This window comes from Oryzias melastigma, linkage group LG1 (genome assembly GCF_002922805.2).
Source record: "Oryzias melastigma strain HK-1 linkage group LG1, ASM292280v2, whole genome shotgun sequence".
NCBI lineage: Eukaryota > Metazoa > Chordata > Actinopteri > Beloniformes > Adrianichthyidae > Oryzias > Oryzias melastigma.
Genome location: NC_050512.1, coordinates 4,104,997 through 4,125,115, shown reverse-complemented (window position 1 = coordinate 4,125,115; position 20,119 = coordinate 4,104,997). Strand labels below are relative to the sequence as shown.

Here is a 20,119-nt window from a genome sequence, read left to right as displayed (position 1 = left end):
GCTCTGTGCTCAGCTGGTTCGCCTTATGAGGAGAGGGAACACATGAGATCATCTAGATATACTATGGGATGTACGGACAAACCATTACTGCGGTTTATGGGCAGGTTAAATATTGTTGATTTAAAACCTTTTTTATTTTTTTAGTTTTACCAGGACTAATTTGTGTAAATAATCCATTCCATCAATTCTGAGTCTTTCAGTTTAGGTGGAGACAAGGGGAGGACACATCTGTCAACAAACCCAGAATCATTTTATTTACCAAATATGATCTTTTACTTACATCAACCCAAGTATTTCAACCAGGTGCTCTTTAAGCTGAGACTCATTTAAGTGCAAATCACATCAACAAATCACTCAAGCAAAAACATTAAGATCCCAATGACAATTAAAATAATACATTTAGAAATCAAAACACAACTGAAATTAAATAAAAATGAAACATTTCAGAAAACAAAAGTAATTTCCAGAAATCAAAATATAAAGTTTATAAACACAAAACAACAGAAGAAACCAAAAAGGTAGGTACTATGAGACATGGTTGATGAGGATGAGGTAACAAAGTGATACTGGATATGCTCTATACTAATCATGAAACTTATATTAGTAAGCAGATATTTAAGACGCTTTCGTAAAAACTCAAACATCAAAAATCAAACGTCGTCATCCAATCAGCAATGTCCCAAAGTACCAACCTTTTCCAGTTTGAAGGTGGAATAATGAAGAAACTTCCATAACTCTGTGAACAAGGTTCCTGTGGAAGGAGAAGTCCCCATGTTTGTGATTGTGTTTGCAGCAGGTCACGCTCCTGGATGAGTCAAGGAAGGTTTTAATGTAGAGAAAGAAAAAGAGAACGCTGACCAGCATCATGCACAGTGTTAACAGACCAGGCGGAGAAGATGGAAGAAGCTGAGTGTGAAGTTTTTTTATTTTATGTATTTATTTTGTGGCTGCTGTAAATGGCTGCAACCAAAACCTAATGAATGTCAAATTAACTTAAAAAAAATCCTGGGCTTTCCAGTGGGTTCTCCAGGGTCAAAACCATTGACTGTAAGAGAACTGGACGTCACCCATAGCAAAGGATTTGCTTCCGGTTCCAACCAAACGAAGTAAATTCATTCACCATGTTTCCGTAATTTGGCCATCACCACGTTGGAACCAAACGTTCTTAGTAAGCTGGGATTGATCCGAGTCGGTCTGAGGTTATGTCCGAACTCTTTCACTACTCCTTATTTAGTGTCCTATATAGTGTGTTGGATGTCTGAATCTCCAATCCAAAAATCCGGTGGCCTAGAAAGTCCCTGCAAAAAAGCAGTGAGCATTGATGCTTACTAGATGAGTGAATATGTACCACAATGCATTGCATTTGAATAATTTTTCATGTGAAAATAATGAATTTTACATTTTTTATGATCCATCCTTATCATCAGAACACAGTAGATTTGTGTATAATCTTTGTAAAATGTTCGTGTTTATTTTGGGAAATTGGTGACATCATACTTGCCTTTTTCTAAAAAAAGGTCTTAGCATGGTGTCTGAATGGCTTTTAAAATCCAGGATACCAGATAGTCCTACACTATATAGTTTTTATAGAAATTAGGGAGTAGGGAGGGAATTCAGACAGAACCAGAGTCAACATTTCTCTCCTCTCCAATAAGGAGCAAGCATATTTGAAGACCACACCCCTTCCACTGGAAGCGGCTGGAGAATCTGCCAGTCAAATCAATGCTTTGAATGTTGAAGTGACACACCTACTTTTATTTAAAGGGGCCATATCATGATTTTCTTCAGCCTTTCAGAGTAAACCATATCCACATATGATCATATGTACACTGAAATACAAATTTATATGAAATATTAGTTATTTTTATGAGTTTTTTCCTACCCGGAAGTAAAACGACTCGATTCCTGAGGCTCCACCTGCCGCCGCGTGTGGGTGCCGCCCATTTCCTAGAGCCAGCTTTGCGTTTCTCCCACAAAAATAAACAAAATCCACATTTTTTCAAAGACGGATGTACATACCATATATTTGCCTTTAGTAGCCCTGACCATCACTACACTAGTTCACAACACAAACAGACTCGGCCGCTATACCTTGGGACAATTTTGAGAAGCCAATTAACCTGCAATACACTTAAAAGCTCATAAAGTTGCTTTTTCATGGTATGGCCCCTTTAAGGCATCTAATTGGCCAACAGTTAACTTTTGCACTACCCCAAAAATATAATTTAAAAGTAGGTTGATCAAGAACATGTTTTATAAATAAATAAATAAATAAATAAATAAAGGGCTCAAATTGTTATTGTGACAAATAAAAAGACTGAGTAATAGCTGTATATTTCTCAATAGAAGTTTAAGAGATTTTAGCTTGTTGGGGCCACTAGGTACTTCCTGTTTGGAACATGAGGGGGAGGAGTCACTCAGTCCAGTTCTCAAAGCATTAATTAAAAAATACTTTTATTACTTTTCAGGATTTATTGTTTAAAGTTTAGATCTCCAATCTCCAAATTCAAACATGAACTGGTGTTTGTCATATACAGTTTCATAAGAACCTTTTCCGTCTCCTGTCATGTCAGGGCCCCCCTTGGGCCCCCCTGCCTCCTCTCCACATCGCTTCCTGGGGGTGGGCGGCACTCGTGGCTCCACCCTCGCGGCACAGCTCGCGGTTTAAATGGTGCAGCCTTTAAATGGACTGGGGTCATTCGGACTGTTTGCTTGTGGAGTATCCTCTGTAAAGCCGCCTCCAAGCTCCAGCTGTCCTCCGAACTCCTCCAGCTCCTGATTCCTGCAGGTTATGTGAGTACACCTGAGTTTGAACCGCAGTTACCCGTCAGCTGCACCTGTCCGCTCACCTGAACGGGCCTAGAGGCGCTCATGAAATACTGTCATTAAGCTAAAATTGAGTTAATAAAAATACTTTATTCCGTCCTCTAAAGTTCCTAAAAATATATTTATTTAAGTTACTGCAAAATATTATGTCAAAAATGCTCTGGTATTCTTTAAGATTTTGTCACAGTAAAATGTTAATTTAGTGTCAGATTGTGGTTCATTGATCTACTGTAAAGCGAACAGAATAATGTGAGAAATTAGTGCAGTCTAATTTAAAGTGACCCTCTGGCTGTTGGGTTTCCTGTTTTCCAAATATGGTGGCATAAGGCTGCATGACTGTGATGTACGGTTAAAAAAATAAATCAGGAGGCTGAAAGGCCCCAAAAATGTTTCTACATTTTCTTTGACTCTTTTTTTTTTTTTTTGGTTGTTATTATTCTTATTTTTAATTATTTTAAAATTATTGACGCACGTAAATTATAACGCATAAGCATTTCTGTGAGAAGGAAAGCAGATAATTTCAGAGAGGAAATGAGTGTTTGTAAGCCTTCGGGTCAAAGTCACTCAACTAAAGAGAGTAAGGAGAAAAATCCCCAACTTTATTGTTTTTGACACATGAACAGTTTTTTTGTTTTCTTTCTAAACAGTGCAAAAATCAACAAAACAGGATGCATCATTGAGTTTGTTCTGGGTCATGCAGAAGTTGAGGCTCCAGTGTTTTTCTTTAGGTGATAATGGGAGTTTTTTTTTTTTTTTTTCATGAGTGAGTGATCTGCCTTGCCTCTCATTTGTTTGGGAGTTTGCCTTCATGTTTCATTCAGTGTGTGTCGGGTCGCAGTGATGGAGCAGAACCCTGTTGTCACAGCAGACAGTGGGGCAGCGAGCTTCTCCATCATCACTCCCAAAGGGTGATGATGAGGAGGGCCGGTATGATCATAGTCCAACATGGAGGGAGGGGCAGAAAAAAGGAACTTTGATCTGCTAATGTGGCAGGTTTCTGTACTGGATTTAGTAAAAACTTACCTGGGAGGCTCTTGACTTTTGTATTTATGTGTTTTGTAAACTTGGATAAATATGAAATTTTCTTTGCTGTCTGAATGTGGTTTTATTTTAACATGTTTTAATAATTATTAAAGGTCCATCTAACTAAAGATGAGTGTGTAGCTTTTTTATTGTTTAACCCTTTAACATCTAAAGCTGTGATGCTTAAACACAAAATGTTTAACATTCTATAACTTTTCAACCGTTAACACAATCAATGTAATTCCAGTAGATTTGAGAAGGAGAAAAGCTTTTCCCCTTCAGAAATCTACAGAAATTACATTGATCGTGTTAATTGTTGAAAAGTTACAGTAGATCTAAGAACATAAACACTGGAGCTCCAGTGTTAAAGGGTTATTAAGACTCCTGACTCCTGAAGAGTCAAGTGCAAGTGAAGTTTTTTTCACTTATTTACCATACTTCTTACTGTATGCACCTCTTCCCAGACATGGTTTGGACTGGGTGCACTGATGCATTTTTAAAAATGAACACAGCCAGGGGCCAGTTAAAGCCCAAGCCCCCTCATCGCTTCGGCCTTGCTGTTATCATTTTGGAGTAAACGACAGAGCAGGCAGGAGACATACTATTCCCTATATGGGCTTTGTTTGGGACTGCTCTTGCCTTGCTGTTTAGGTCTGCAGAAAAAGAGTTGCACTCCAGAGAAGGAGCCCATATATGGTCATCGCAGCACGAGACCGAAGCCTCCAGCAGGAGACATGAAGAGGGGGGAGATGGAGGCTGGGAGATGTGAAGAAGAAAAAAACTGCAGTAAATTAAGCTCAGTAATTGAGTATGAGTAAACAGAGTATGAATGGTTTGGGGTTATTTCAGAAAAATAGCTGCTGACAGAAGAGCTCACTGGAATCCATTTCCAAGCATTAGTCTTCATTTCTGCTGCAGGGGGGGGGGCTTGAGCACTTCCCTTGTGGCTTGTGTGAAAGTGTAAGGTCGAGAGGGGGCTGAAGGTCTGTGAGAATGGCTGCCCTCTGGAGCGTCTTGATGGAAGAAACATGTTAACTCTTTAAGCTGAAGCACCACACCAGAGATGACTTCCTCACACTGTCATGTGTCACCACTGTCTTCCTCTAACCCAAAAGTGTAGAGATCAGGACACTTGTGGGACCCTTTAGATTAAATTAAAATCATTAGTCATCACACATCTAGGTGTGAGAAACTTTTTCTTTGCATTTGACGAATCCTCTGGGGGAGTGGTAACCTGCAGACTCAGCTGCACTCAGGTACCATTTGGTGGTTTAACACCCCGATCTAACCCCTTAATGCTGAGTGTCAAGTAGGGAGGCACTGGGCCCCTTTTTAAAAAAAAAAAAATATATATATATATATATATATATCATTGGGGTCTTTGGTAAGACTCAGCCAGGATTTGAACTGGCAACCTTCCAGTCTCAGGGCAGACACTCTGCCACAAGGCCACTGAGCTGGTTCTTCCATCACCGTTCTACACCAGGCCTGTGCAACCTTGCCAGTTATAGAACCATTTGAGCCTGTTTGGTATAGGAGGCGCAAAGCCTTTTTTTTTTTACCGTTTTAGGAAAATGTTATACTATTTTGTATTGTTACATTGTTGGTTTTTATAATAAATGTGAATTATTTTTATTTTTGGGCACAAATGAATACATAAATAAAAAGATAATTTGGTATTTTCTCAAAGTTGTTTGTTAATTTTGACAGAAACTTATGACTTTATTTTCAAAATAAAAGACTTCCTGACACGAGACAAAAATAATATTTTTCTCGTTATACTTTAGGTTTACTTTGGTAAACCTTTTTCTTACTTACTACTGGAACATAAACATGGAACATGATTGGTTAATGATCCATTACAGAAAGTATATGAAGAATAAACAAATTTATATATTTTAGCCACTCCCCTCTGAATAGCTTCTAACTATTGTTATGCAACATAAGATAAAATGTACTTTAAAGTCATAAAATAAATTCAGAAATCAGAAAAGATCAGGTTTTTACCAAAGTTCTGTCTAGTTTTTGTAATCTGTGTATTCTGGAAGAGGCGCAGAGTAAACAAGACCTAATGATGTCAGCAAGGATATACAAACCATTACAGTTTATCTTCTCAGCCATAAACTTAACTAAAATAAATGCTAAGTTAGCAACCTTTAATTTTAAATGTTACTATTCTTTAGCCAGAGCCACTGTGGAGGGGCAAAAGAACCGCATGTGTCTCCAGAGATCTCTGGAGGTCTCCACAAATATACTCAACGTTTCCTTAAACTTTTTAGTTTCTGCCGTTTGGGTTCTGTAACATCACATTCTTTTGTTCTCATCAACAGCTGGCTTTCCCCCTCAAGCCAAGATGTCCAAGAAGGCCCCGACTGAGGACGAGAAGTTCCTCTTCGTTGACAAAGACTTCCTGAACAGTCCCATGGCTCAGGCCGACTGGTCGGCTAAGAAGCTGGTGTGGGTCCCATCGGAGAAGCACGGCTTTGAGGCAGCCAGCATCAAAGAGGAGCATGGTGAAGAAGTGCTGGTGGAGCTGGCCGACAACGGCAAGAAGGTCACAGTCAACAAGGATGACATCCAGAAGATGAACCCGCCCAAGTTTAGCAAAGTGGAGGACATGGCAGAGCTCACCTGCTTGAACGAGGCCTCCGTGCTGCACAACATCCGCGAGAGATACTTCTCTGGGCTTATTTATGTGAGTGGGCAAAGAAAGCAGCATTCTGTCTTTTTCTAAATGATCCAGCTGATTGTGTGAATTCTCTTTTCAAAGACGTACTCTGGCCTCTTCTGCGTGGTGGTGAACCCTTACAAAATGCTGCCCATCTACTCAGAGAAGATCATTGAAATGTACAAAGGGAAGAAACGGCATGAAGTTCCTCCTCACATCTACTCCATCACTGACAATGCCTACAGAAACATGATGCAAGGTAGAGCCTCCCCTCCTGAGAGAAACTTTGATCATTTTTGATATGTGAGGTAACACTCCAAATGCTGTTTTTCTATTGGTTTAAGTCAATCTCAACTGTTTGCTGAGAGACTTTTTGATCAGGGTGGTCAGCAGTTCTTTGTCTCTGTGATGAATGCACCTTTTAGCTCTTTTGTGTTGACAAAGTGGTTAATAAACACCAGGAATTGACTTCTGATGTCAAGCTCTTGTTTTGTCACACAGTTACTGTTCTGTCCAAATAAAGGGTTGAGTCTCTGGCTATTTCCAAATTCCTTCCCTACTTACTACATAGTGCGTTCACCATTTTATAGTGCTGTCCGAATTCCAAAATCGAGTGCCCTGAATATTCCCAAGAAGTCTTTGCAAAAAACTAGCATGGCTAGATGCTCACTACATTAAGTATAGACCACATTGCATTGCAACCCAAAAAATGCTTGCAGAAAAAAAGTGTTTAAATGTAAATTTTAAATACACTATCCACATTTTCATCATCAGAACACAGTGGATTCATAAATGGACGTGAAATGTTCGTATTGATTAGATTTTCACTTTGTGAAATCTGACGGTTTAGTAAAACCGGGGTTTAGAAAAAAAAGTAGTAGTGAACATGGAATCCGAATTGATTTTAAAATCCGGACACTAGATAGTCCCGCACTACATAATTTTTTAGTAGTTAGGGCAGGGGTGGGCAAACTTTTTGATTTGTGGGCCACAAAGGGTTCTAAAACTCTGACAGATGGGCCGGATCAGATGCTTGAATTGGTTTGGTGTGGACCTCCTATGAGAATCTGGACAAAAACATGCTTCTTTCTTTTTTTGCTTTTTTTCCCTATTTTTAGTGCCAATTGCCCTGATTGGTTGATGCCTTTTAGGGGAAAAAACACACATTTAGGAAAAACGCTGTGTTTGTTGTGTTGGAATGATCATAAAAATGACTCGATAAACGTCAAATCTTCCAACACAATATGAATGCAAGACAACTTTCTGCACCTAAACACATGTCAGTTTTTTGTGGTGCACCATCTAAGGCAAGGGTGTCCAAACTCGACCTCCTGTTGGTTTTCTAGAATCTCTGCCTTTTCTGTTCCTGGTTACCTGGATCAGGTGTGTTTGGCCAATAAGGAGCCTCAATGGCAGGTTGGTTGGAAAACATGTAGGACACTGGTCCTCAAGGACCGACTTTGGACACCTCTGATCTAAGGGGTGACACCAAAATTAAAGGGATATATAAAACATTAATATGGATTGTCAATATTATTTATTTCAATTTGGCAGGCCAGAGTAAATGGTTTCACGGGCTGTGTATGGCCCCGGGCCTTTGTTTGCCCACCTCTGAGTAAAGGATTTAGGGTGGGAATTCAGACATAGCCTTCGTGTTTTTGTTGGAGAAAGCAGAGTTCAGTTGTCCCTCATTCATCGCAGGAGGTCCATCAATCTTCTGAACCCTCTAAATCCCTTTCAGGGTCATGAGGTCGCTGGATCCTATCCCAGCTACTGTTGAGCAAAGGTGGGGTACACTTTGGACAAATCCGCAGTCTGTCGGAAAGCCATGCAATTATAGTGAAGTTACTTTCTGAAAATATGACAAAATCCATAACGTAGTCATCTTTTTTATTTTTATAATAAATAAACATTTTTAAAACTCTTTGTTATACAATGTATACACTTTCCTCAGACAGACATGAACATGTTCAAACCTTAATTGAAATGCAAGTCCAGTATTGTACAAAAACAACATAGATCTGCTTTGGATCAAAGATTTTTGTGAAACTAGCAATATAAACACATATTGTACAGCAGACCCAGCATAGAGATTTATTGACAATAGTCTACAGTCAGTCAGGACACAGAACAGAATCCACTGTTAAAAACAAACCAAAAAAAACATGCATAATTGCATCAAAAAAATCAGTGAAGGTTGAACTTCACAATTGCGGAGGACTTTTGTATTTCATGGGTAGTCAGAGAGTGTGTGACACTCATGCTCACAGTTTAAAACTCAAACGGAAATGCTGTAATCTCCCCGCAGTTCATTTCCCATAGACTCTGTCTCTTGAGTTTTCAGGGAGTTTTGCTTGCTGGATTTGGTGTTGACATGAGGATGTTCTCTCAGCGGAGTTGACATCTGGACTGAGAGATGATTGAGAGATGGGCGGAGGGCAGTAAAGCATTTCCTGTTACAAAAAGCTTTCATTCTTTATTCAAATGACCCTTCTTGATGCCCTTTTTTGGTTCTGTGTAGGTCTGAAGTACTTGTCTTACTGTGTAGTTCAGTTGGGATGTTTGGAGACAGTAAACAACAAAGAAACCATGTTTTAGCACCCAGACGCAGATCCCACATATAGACAGAGACACAGTACATACCTAGATATACAAATATTCTGTAAAAGGCTCTGAAAAGATCCAACATTGTTTCTGATAATCAATGTTTTGATTCTGAAGTATTTAGTGAGCTAAATGTCTGACTTATGTCATAGATCCATCAGAGAACCGATTCCAAGAGCTAAAATTCAGGGAGGAGAGAGTATTATCTGACATTGGAGTCTCTAAATATCCTTAGCTCACACTCTCAGAGCCTCTAAAAATGTGTTTGTGAATCTGTAGAAATGTGAACTGTGTGTCATGTTTTTTCTTTATACATAAATAAGGGTTTTATGTGCAGGTGACAGTATTTTATCCATTTCACATGTGCGTAACAGAGGCCACATTAACAATTTAGAATCCTATCTCATGAAGTCTGTCTATAGAGGATACAAGGCTTATAAAAAAAAGCATTGATGAATCTTAATACTGTCTCTCTTTGGAGAATGGTCTCAGTCGTACTTCAGATTGTACACAGGAAATAGGTGTTTACCATTACGGCTCCATTGTGTAAATATTGTGTAGCTCAAAAAGCGGAAAGATTTGTGTGTTTGTGTGGGCGATGGATAGTCTTCTCTGCAGCTTGGAGAAGAATTTCATGCCATTCCCTGCATTCACAAGAAATAAAACAAGAGGCAGTGTGGAACATTTGAGAGTTTACATTTAAATTCTGGATGACCGTTCTCTATATTATCAATCACTTTGCTCGAGCTGCTTCTGTAAAACTCTGAAGCTGTTCTGCCTGTGAAGCCTCTACATCCTCAGCTCAAACCACATGGATGCTTCATGCTGCTATCAGGCTCTATGATTAGCTTAGGTAGATCAGCTCAAGTCTTTTTTTGCACTGCTTTTAACAACATTTAGCTCAACTCATGTTAGCATGGAGTTTAATGTGCTGGTGAATTTCCAATGAACTAATGATGCAGGATGTTCCACACATTGTTGGAACAATGTTTTGGAGAGGCAGCGGCCCATAGTTTCATTAATTCCAGATAACGCTCTGTTGCTTTTGAGCCATTCTGCTTTCCATTTGGCCAGAATCCAAGCCCAGTCTTTGATGTCCAGCTGATAATGGGTTGAGCACCTTTTTTCCTTGGAGGTCAGGCAGGGGCGGACATAGCATTTTGGGGGCCCCAACCTCTGCATCAGTTGTAGTAGTCTTTTTTTTTTTTTTAAACCCTTACCTATAGGTTAAAATGTCCATCAAATAAATTTTTTACTGGTGCACTTTCAGACAACATTAATGTCAAGAATCCAAATGTTTTCATAAACAACTAAAGATTGAAATCACATTTAATTATTAAAAAAATGTATTTTATGAACATTATTTTTACTTAGAATAACTGATTTTTGTTTTTATTGAAATTGCTAATTTGTTACCCACTCATTTCCTATTAGAAACAAAGGAAAATATTCCGTCTTTCCTTAAATTTGTCAGGTTTTACTAAAGAAGACAAACAGAAAACACTTAAAGACCCCCTCCCTGTTTTTTTTTTTCTCATTGAGTACTTTTTCTCACATTTATAAAGAAAATCTAGCTCAAAACTGCATTTCTGTGTATCTTTTAATTCAAATTCTTCTGTACTGGGAGCAGACAGAAATGCTGTTTGAAAAATCTTGTACCTGTAATGTAGGACCTACATCAGCAGGTCAAAAGCTTCCTGCTCTGCTCCATTCTGATGCATCCACTTGCAGACAAATAGATCCATGTACGTCTTTGTTTTCCTCGTCCGAGCTGGTATCTGGATCTAAACTGTGACTGGATAGCTCCGATATTGCTCACCATTATTATTCCACTGCTAATGTCAGGCTGGAGTTGTGAAGGGCTGTAAGCTAGCTGGAGAGCGCATAAACAAAGGGATGATGGGAAATGTGTTGAGGCTTACTTCCACACCAACAGTCCCGCCCACAACTTGGAGGCAAATTTCTTATAAACTCCTGATGCTTCTGCAGAAAATGTGTCTTTAAAAACTACATAATCATAACCAAAAAAAGAACACCCTCTACATTAGATCAAAAGATTAATGTAGCGGGACTTTAGATAATATTAGGCATGGAAATTATTTTAGACATTTTTAAGTGTTCAGCCCGGAGGCCCCAAAGTGTTGGGGGGGGCCAAGCATTGCCCATATTTGCCTAATGGTAAGTCCGCCCCTGAATTTGGTTCTTCTGCTCCTTTCACTGGTTCAGGAATTTTGGTGCTTTTGTGCCCTCAGTCCCATCGGACAGGCCTGACTTAGCTTTAGAGACTTATTAAACATCATTATTTGAAAATGAGACAGCTTTAAAAGAAGGATGCTATGGAAGAAATAAAAACAAAGATTTAGTTTGGTTTATTTCTCTCTTAGCTGTATCCCTCCAAGAAAATGTGCAACGGAAATTGATCTAATTTTGCAGCAAATTGATTGCCATAAAAATTTTAAGCTACAAAAAAACAAAACATTTATTTGTTTGTAATAATTGTATTTTTGCGCTTTTCTGTGGCTTCAGTCTGTGAATTAAAGTTGAATTTTGTATTTTTTTTTAAATAAAATAATGCTCTGAAACTGAAACATTCCTTCTTCCTGCAGATCGTGAGGACCAGTCCATCCTTTGTACGTAAGTAACTTTTTGTTGGCCTTTCTTTTCTCACGTGGATTAAGAAGAAGAAAATGGTCTGAATGCCAGAGAATGAACATAATGATCATTTTAGTTAAAAAAAAACACTTAAAATGTCACTTAAAAGAACAAGATTAAAACTATTAATAGTTCAAAATAATGCCATGGGACAGAACAGTCCTTTAAGTGTGGGATAGTTGTACTGTGTCTCATCTAAAGGCAGTGTGTGTTGGTGTTTCTGCAGCCCTCAGAGAGTTGTGGCGTCGCTCCTCAGACTCTGGGTCAGGAAGTGAGTTCCTGATTGAAGAACCAGATTAGTCGTGCAAATTTTTGGGCTGAGCTGAGTGTGTTTGATCTTAACCAATCACAAAGAACATTGACTGGGTGATGGGGTGTCCGATGACACGCCCATTCTTTGTGTTAACAGTAACGGCTCTGATCCGGCTAAAACTTACCTCATTGTTTGGGAAGAAATTTCTTGTTGTGCTGTAATAATTAATGAGATTTTAAATTAGTTTTATGGAAAAACTGTCAGTTATCTGACAGGAAAAAGTCCCTTTCAAAAAAAAAGGCCCCAAAAAGATGGGTTAAAAAAATTAGACTTAAACAAATAATTAGCTGTGTTTGCAAAGTGTTTTTATTAACATTTTACTAATGAGGAGAAGCTGTTGTACTAAATACAGGAGCAGCAAATTCTTGCAAACTTCCTCAACCTTCAAGCTTTTTATTGATTTGGAAGCTGAAAGATTTGCTATTTCTTCCATCAGTTAAATATTTTTATTTTTTTTGTGAGTTTACAGCTTTTTTAAATCACTTCGTCTCATTTCTTGAAAAATAAATTGCATTTCCAAAACCATCTGGACATTTCTCCAAATCTCTTGACATTTTTTCACAACAAATTCAACGTTTTACATCTAAGTCGTGGGATTTCAAATGCTTTACTGCAATAGATTAATTAAAAAAATCCAACAGTTTTAAGAATTCTTTAAACTGAGTCTTTTCTCAGTGAAATATTTCCCCTTCAGAACATGTCAGTGTTATGTTCATGTGTTAGTCTTCCAAAGCAAAACAATTTCCTCAAATTTTCTAAATGTATCATGAACACCAATGAACACCATGAATGAGAAAATATTCTTGTTAATAACTTGAATCTGATTCAACATTAGCTGCATTTCTGTAATTGCTGTCTGGATTTGGATGAATAAGGAATCTGAAACCCCCCACACCCTTGTGTGTCTGAGGACAAACTGGGTTTAAATTTGACCAAAAGCTAAAGACATGGCCAAAACATCATTGGTCAGCGGGTCACAGTTGATGTCCCAGGCATGGGGCAATTTGTGTACAGAGAATTGGTGTGGCCTCCCTCCTCCACACAATACTGTGAAGCTCCTGATTTTTCTTGGATCGTCTCTCTTCAGATTTTTGTTGTGCCTTACTGGACACAATTTGTCATTGTATGGGATATTGTGATCTTTCACTATGGCCCCAGTTTTAGAGAGTGGTTCATCAGACATCCTAGAATGCTGTGTGGAAGGTCTATGAGTTTCCAGCTCAGGATCTGCACAGAACCTTCCTGCAAGCAATGCTTGTGACTTTATTTAATTTTTGCGCTGAGACTTCACTGTATAACATAAATAAAATCAATCTCCTTGCCGTTGCGTGAGCATATTATATCTTTTTTTTTTTCTAGTTCTGGTCTCAGTTTTATTCACGTTTATACTCTGTCGGCTCGAAGTAAGGCATAGGCATTTTCATGATTATGTGCCTTGATGCCAAAATATTTACACACTTTGACTTGCAGGACCATCAAAACGGTAAAGGGACAATGTATTTTGGGGACACTTTGAAAAGCTTTAAAGACTTTTGGAGCATAAATTAACTGTTTTGAGAGAGAGATATAAGCTTTTAATTCATGCTGTTGAGCCAAAGTCACTGAGAATGAATGTGACATTTTGGTGGTTCTCTCTGTTTGAACGAAATAGGGATTTACATTTGAAACGTGAGTTAAGTGTTTTGGGATTGAGATGACTTCCATATTTCTATGGCAACAACTCTCACCAGTCAGGAGAGAGCATGTTAGAAGACCACGGCCCTTCCACTGAAAGTGCGTTTGGGGAGAACCTGTCAAAAGCTTCAAACATTTGACGTGAGACCACATGCTTTTATTGAGGCATGTGATTGGTCGATTTATAACCTTTTTATTAACTTGTGCAACAGCAAAATTATTGAAAAAAAAATGGATTAAAAGGAACATGTTAAAGATTTTGGCTTCTTGGGGCCAGCAAGTACTCCCTGTTTGGAACGCCAGGAGGGAGGGGTCACTCAGTCCAGTTCTATTATACTGTCAACAGTATAACCGAACAGAGTGTGATGTATTGTTGCCTTTAATTGAATATTGTATGCTCTCATTTAATTGAATTTGTGCAAATAAACTTTTTTTTCTCAACAAAAACGTTTAGGTTTTGGGGCACATGATCTCAAAAAGCTGAGAGCAAAAATCTGCTCTTTTGCATCTGCAACAAAAGAAACAAAATGTTTAGTTTAAAATGGTTTTACAAATAATTTTAATAAAGTTTTTAGTGTAATTTGTTTTTCCAGCATCCAATGCAGAAATTAGTTTTATATCTTTACATTAAATCAAAAATCTTCTTGAGAATCTCAATAACATTTCTGTCTTTTACTGTAATACTTTTTCAACTTCTCTATTAAAATGCTTTTAACAGCTCTACAGTCTGCTCAGATGTTAGCAGTTTCTTTCATAATTGCTAAGTTTATTTACATTTTTTTTGTCACATTGTTTCTAATGACTTCTGGTTCAAATAATTTTCCATACAAATGTCAAAAAAGAGATGTGCATATTTTTTTTTTTTTTACAAAATTGTGAAATTAAAAAAGCTTTGATCAAGTGATTCAGAAAAGTGGAAGCATACATTTGTCTATTGATGAGTGAATATTTCCTGACAACCACAAGTCATTTTGTGCCTGACTTTTCCCGCACAGTAGTCGGCATGTTTATTCTGGGAATTGAGAAATGTGGTAAATTCACTTTAAAAAGTTGATATTTTGTCTTAAGGCCATCCGCTTAGTCAGTTCTGGTGAGGAAAAAAAAATGACCTGATGGGTCTAAAGCTGCTGTTGGTTTGATTCTGCACCTGTTGAAGTGTGTGGGACATTTTGACAAGGAGGCTGAACTGTTAGAAGTGTGGGTGACCCCCTCCAGCTCAGGGTGTGCTGGTTTCAGATGTGTCCCTAAACTTGGATGAAGACTAGCAAAAAGCAGGGAAAATGCTAAAATCCCAAAGATATTTTTTTTTCTTTTCTGTAAAATAGTTTTATACCAAACATACAAAAGAGAAGGATTTTTGTCTTCTGCTCTGGACTCCAGAGATTAGTTTCATCGTGTCAGCTGGAGCAGTTTGATTTAACTAAAAATACTTTTTAAAGTGAAGTGATGCTAGGGTTACTCAGGGAAGACTTTTGACAACATGAATATTACATCATTCATCTAGTAAAGAGTGGAAAAGCAGTAAAGAATATGCATACACAGGTTGAAGAACCTGATTAATCAACAAGAACTGTGTCGAGGTTCGTTTATTCCATAAAATTCAAAAGGACTTTAAACTATTTAAAGACATTTTCTGGAGTTTTGTTTTTCTTCAGTCTCACTCCACATCGTTTTGTTTTTATTTTTGCCAGTGGGAAATGTTCAAACCATTAGGGGATTTTTTTTTCTCTCCTCACCATAATTCCATAAGCTTTCTCAGCAACAGGAGCATGAATGTTTTACATCTTCACCAGGCTGGAACATGAAAGAGTAATTGGATTCCCTACGATGGTTTTCCAGCTCAGAGCACGGAGCATCTCGTGCCTTTTATGGAGCCACGACTGAGCGTGTGTCTGAGTCTGGTATTTGTCAGTTTCATCCCATGTGTCCAAGATTGCATTCTTTGAAGGAGGAATGCGTATTTGCCTCTGATGAGTTATAATCATGGATTTGATTGGTAGGACAGCTTCTGTTGTTAGCCCTGTACCCTCTGAGGGTCTACTCCGCTTCTGTGCAAACTGACTGTCTTGATGTTTATCTGTGAAGATTAGAATGACAGTGCAGGACAAGCATTGAGTCCCCCCCTAAATCTGTTCTTTTCCTGTGTTCCCTCCTTGGACGTCATTGAGAAACGTCAGTGGATGGAGAGGACAGCAGAGGAATGTATCTGAAGTTAGAGGATCTAAACCCCCACCTCTTTTTTGTGATCTTCCGTGAACTGTGCGACATGTTTGTGTTCAATCTGTCCATCAATACTTGATCAGACTAAAATGTGAATGATTTGACATTCATTCTTGTTTACTTGTTTTGTTTCACATATTTAATTTACACGTGACTATCATTGATGAAATACAAGCGATCTGGAAAACTTCTCCTGCACTGTTCAGTACCAGATATTTATCTCTAAGTCACACTAGTGGAAGATGTCCTGGATTGATTCTTGATTAGTGAACTGGTTTGTTCAAAATGAACCAATATTGGCAACGAATTGGATTGGCAAACACAAATTATATAAAAAAATCATTGGGAACTTGAATAATTTAGTCCCTTCCAACTTCTCTCACATAGAAATGGGAACAGAGACTTGGTGCCCAGTTGGTACTGCATTAAAAACACAGATTTTGCTCTATTTCTGTGCTTCGTTTCGGACATGCCAATCACCTGCAGCCAACCGTTTTACCTTTCCATCATTTGGGGGCGGGCTCATGAGAACAGGTGAGGGCAAGCAGAGCTTCAGTGAAAATGCAGAAGGTAGAATGCAGAGGCAGAACAGTCGACCTCTGATCGAAAGATTGCAGGTTCAATTCCCACTTTGCTCACCCATGTGTCGAAGTGTCTTTGGACAAGACATTGAACCACTGAACTCCTGGTGGTTATAGACTGGCGGCCAGTGGAGCCGCCGCCTGTGTGTGAATGACTATAAAGCACTTTGGGCTTTCTAAGAAGGTATTAAAGCTCTGTATAAGAATACACCACGTAAGCTATAGAAAATTCTCAAATGTTGGAAAGTCTATTCAAGTCTATAAGACAATAAGTTATTTTATGATATAAAAACTCAAATTGTTGAAGCTTTTTACCAGACTTATCTATTAAGAGACTAGATAATTATTGTGTTTTTCGACTTTAATCTCATAAGACCTGCCGTCCACAATCATGGACATCACATTTTGGAAGATATTGCCACAATAGTAAATTCTGCTTAACTGCAGCCCTATGACTATGTATGTAAAGAGTTAGCTCAAATAATAGCTCACTTTCAGCTTAAAAAAATCTGTTCACCTATGGAAAGAGTCTCCAAAAGGCATCCACTTACTCCTCAGAAGCAGAACTTTAAACTTGAAACTAACATTGTTGGTGTTTCTCAACTCAACAGGATTCTTCTTGTTGAACAGTGGGAAAAAAACCTACTAGCTCTGATGTTTTCTCTCTTGTCCTTTCATTTTCCACATCTTTTCATTTGCCTCCCTATAGCGGAGAGTCTGGTGCTGGAAAAACGGAGAACACCAAGAAGGTCATCCAGTATCTGGCGGTGGTGGCCTCCTCCCACAAAGGCAAGAAAGACAGCAGCGCTGTAGGTATCCATGTGGAGAGGTGGTTTTGAATCAGGATGTGTCAGCCACTTCCCTCGCTCTGCAAAAACAAGCTCCTTAGGAATGCATCTAATCCCATTGGTAGATTTTTTTTTAACCCCTTAACACACGTCGGTGACGCTTAAACACAAAATCTTTAATTTATTGTAAATTTTCAACCGTTAACTCGATAATTCCAGTAGATTCTGAAGGAGAAAAGCAGCAAGTCGCTTTTCTCTTTCAGAATCTACTGGAATTATCGTGCTAACGGTTGTAAAGTCCCAGCAAATCAAAGAACATAAACACTGGAGCTCGGATGTCAATGGGTTAAAGAAGCAAAAAATTGTCAATCAAGCAAAAAACTAAGACTATTTTGCTATTGAAAAACTCCTGTTAAAATCCTTATCTCTTTTTACTTTCTGAAGATCCAGTCTTTGCAGCATGTGCAGGAAACTGTCTCAATTAATGTCATATATTGCCGTTTCCTCCAAATAGCAACAACCAGGATCACAGTTGGCATACGTGAGTACGGGGAAATGCTTGGAGTGTGTTTGTGTTGGTGTGTTTCTCCTCAAAAGTAGAAAAGTGCATGAAGCAGGAATCACTGATTTACCTCAACGTCTCATAGAAGGCGGTCAAGCTGTAGTTTTTCAGTTAGGTGGTGTTGCATTTGTCGTGGACCTGAGCTGACCCCCTCACCAGAATAAACCAACCACAGATGATGCCGAAATTGTTCAGTGGCTCCTCTTTACTCTGGAGACTGGGTTGTTCAACCTGCATGATGACGAAATCCATTTTCCTCACAGTCACCTGAATAAACATTAGTCGTTGGTGTCAGTTTTACCTCCTGAAGTGCCTCGTCTTTTTAATTTTTTTCCCCCAGACACCCTTTCACTGCCGTTGAGATGCTAGCCTCCTGACGGTGAAAGGGTCTCTCACAGGCCAACAAGCACAGTGTGAGCATGCTCCTTTCCTCTTCCTGCTTGATGCCAGCCTCCTTCCTCTCCTCATCTTCCCATCTGATGCACACATGTGTGCATTGGCTGTTCTGTCATGAAGTCTTCACTGAACCGTTGGTTTATATTGTGTGGCATTTCTCAGAAAAGTCCTTTGAACTGTCAGATTTTGCATCTGGTCTGAGATATTCATCAAAAAATAAGCATTCTTTTGATGATGTTTCAGGTCAACTAATGGGAGTGAGATTAGTTTGTCAAAATGAGGAGCAATTTTGTATGGAGAAAAAATAGTTACTCCAATCTGTGTGTGTATTCTTGATCTGTGCGTAATTTAGGATTTGTGCATGCCTATTCTTGATTTGTGCGTGCTAATTCTTAGTTTGTGCGTAAATTAGAATTTCTGCATGCGTATTCTTAATTTGTGCGCGTGTTATTCTTGATTTGTGCGTTCATAATTCTTGATTTGTGTGTAATTTAGGATTTGTGCGTGCATAATTCTTGACATGTGCATAATTTCGATTTGTGTGTGAGTTATTCTTGATTTGTGAATAATTTAGGATTTGTGCGTATGTTATTCTAGATTTGTGCGCAGTTCAGGATTTTTGCATGCCTATTCTTGATTTGTGGAAGTGTAATTCTTAATTTGTGTGTAACTTGTGATTTGTGCGTGCGTAATTTTTGATTTGTGTGTAATTTATGGTTTGTGCGTGTGTAATCTTGATTTGTGCAAGCATAAATCTTTATTTTTGCGTGCGTAATTCTTGATTTGTGTGCATCGAGTATTATGACACACAAATCCGAAGTTACGCACAAATAAAGAATTACGCACGCACAAAGCGAGGTGAGTCTATTTTCTCTCTATACTTTTGCAACCTATCCCATGCATCCAGATGTCCTCTGGAGGAAATATCTCATCAGTGCGCTTTCCTCTGTGACCTCAAAGACTACATGAAAACGCCAGTAAACATTTCTCCTCAAATCCATTCTCGACAGGCGCTTTCTTTCTCTGAATCCCGCCGCTCATCTGTCATCTTCAGATTCTGTGTGCAGGCAACGTCTTGAGGAACAACGCTTCAACTGCTTCTTTCCCTTTTCTTCCATCTTGCTGTACTCTTGGTCTTCCTTTCCTTGTTTCTCCTTTTCCTCCAGTACTGAGCAGGAGGCTCCTCTCTGCTTTGCCACCCCTGAACTGCACCTCATCAGTGGGTCTGTATCTCCTTTTTTGACTTAAACATAATCAAAAACAAAGACAAAAAAAAACACCTGCCAGTATCCTGAAACTCAATGTAAAACTACAAAAAACAACAATCTTGAAGAAAGGTGTCAGCTATTTATCTCATTGAAGCTCAAATTTTGGGCATATTTTTTATGAAGGGCGAGAAAATTTTAGCTCGTATGAATATCCTTCAGCTGTTTTTAAGAGACTTTGGATTTACTCAATTCAGAAAGACTGAGGCCTGCCTCATTGGATGACCCAGCTCTTCTTACAGGTCTGCCGGCTCTGCTGTCAGGGTGAAGTTAATCACGTCTCCTAAAGACTTTTTAGAAATCTGACTTGGATCTTATTGCATTGAATGTGGAGATTTATTCCCTACAATTGTTTTCAAAGCTGTTTTTCAGTCGTCACAGGAAATGTCCTTCTACAGTTCGTTCCCTCTTTTGCTGAATCTTTCTTAGAGTTCATGTAAACAAACATTCAGCACAAACAGAGCTGAATGTTCCGTTCCCTTTCCTCACTCTGCATTGATGTCACCTCCAGGGGGAGCTGGAGAAGCAGCTGCTGCAAGCCAACCCC

General features: G+C 38.7%; 1 protein-coding gene across 1 annotated transcript in view; it reads left to right on the top strand.

Moving 5' to 3' along the window:
• Window positions 1-2,623: 2,623 nt before the first annotated feature.
• The window catches only part of myh11a (myosin, heavy chain 11a, smooth muscle), a gene marked incomplete in the record, with an annotated part of 33,603 nt that continues 16,107 nt past the window's right edge, over window positions 2,624-20,119 (top strand). Inside the window, 7 exon segments of the mRNA XM_024260044.2 lie at window positions 2,624-2,793; window positions 6,180-6,544; window positions 6,620-6,776; window positions 11,728-11,755; window positions 17,271-17,370; window positions 17,864-17,890; window positions 20,084-20,119. Coding sequence (XP_024115812.1) covers window positions 6,203-6,544; window positions 6,620-6,776; window positions 11,728-11,755; window positions 17,271-17,370; window positions 17,864-17,890; window positions 20,084-20,119 — 690 coding nt within the window.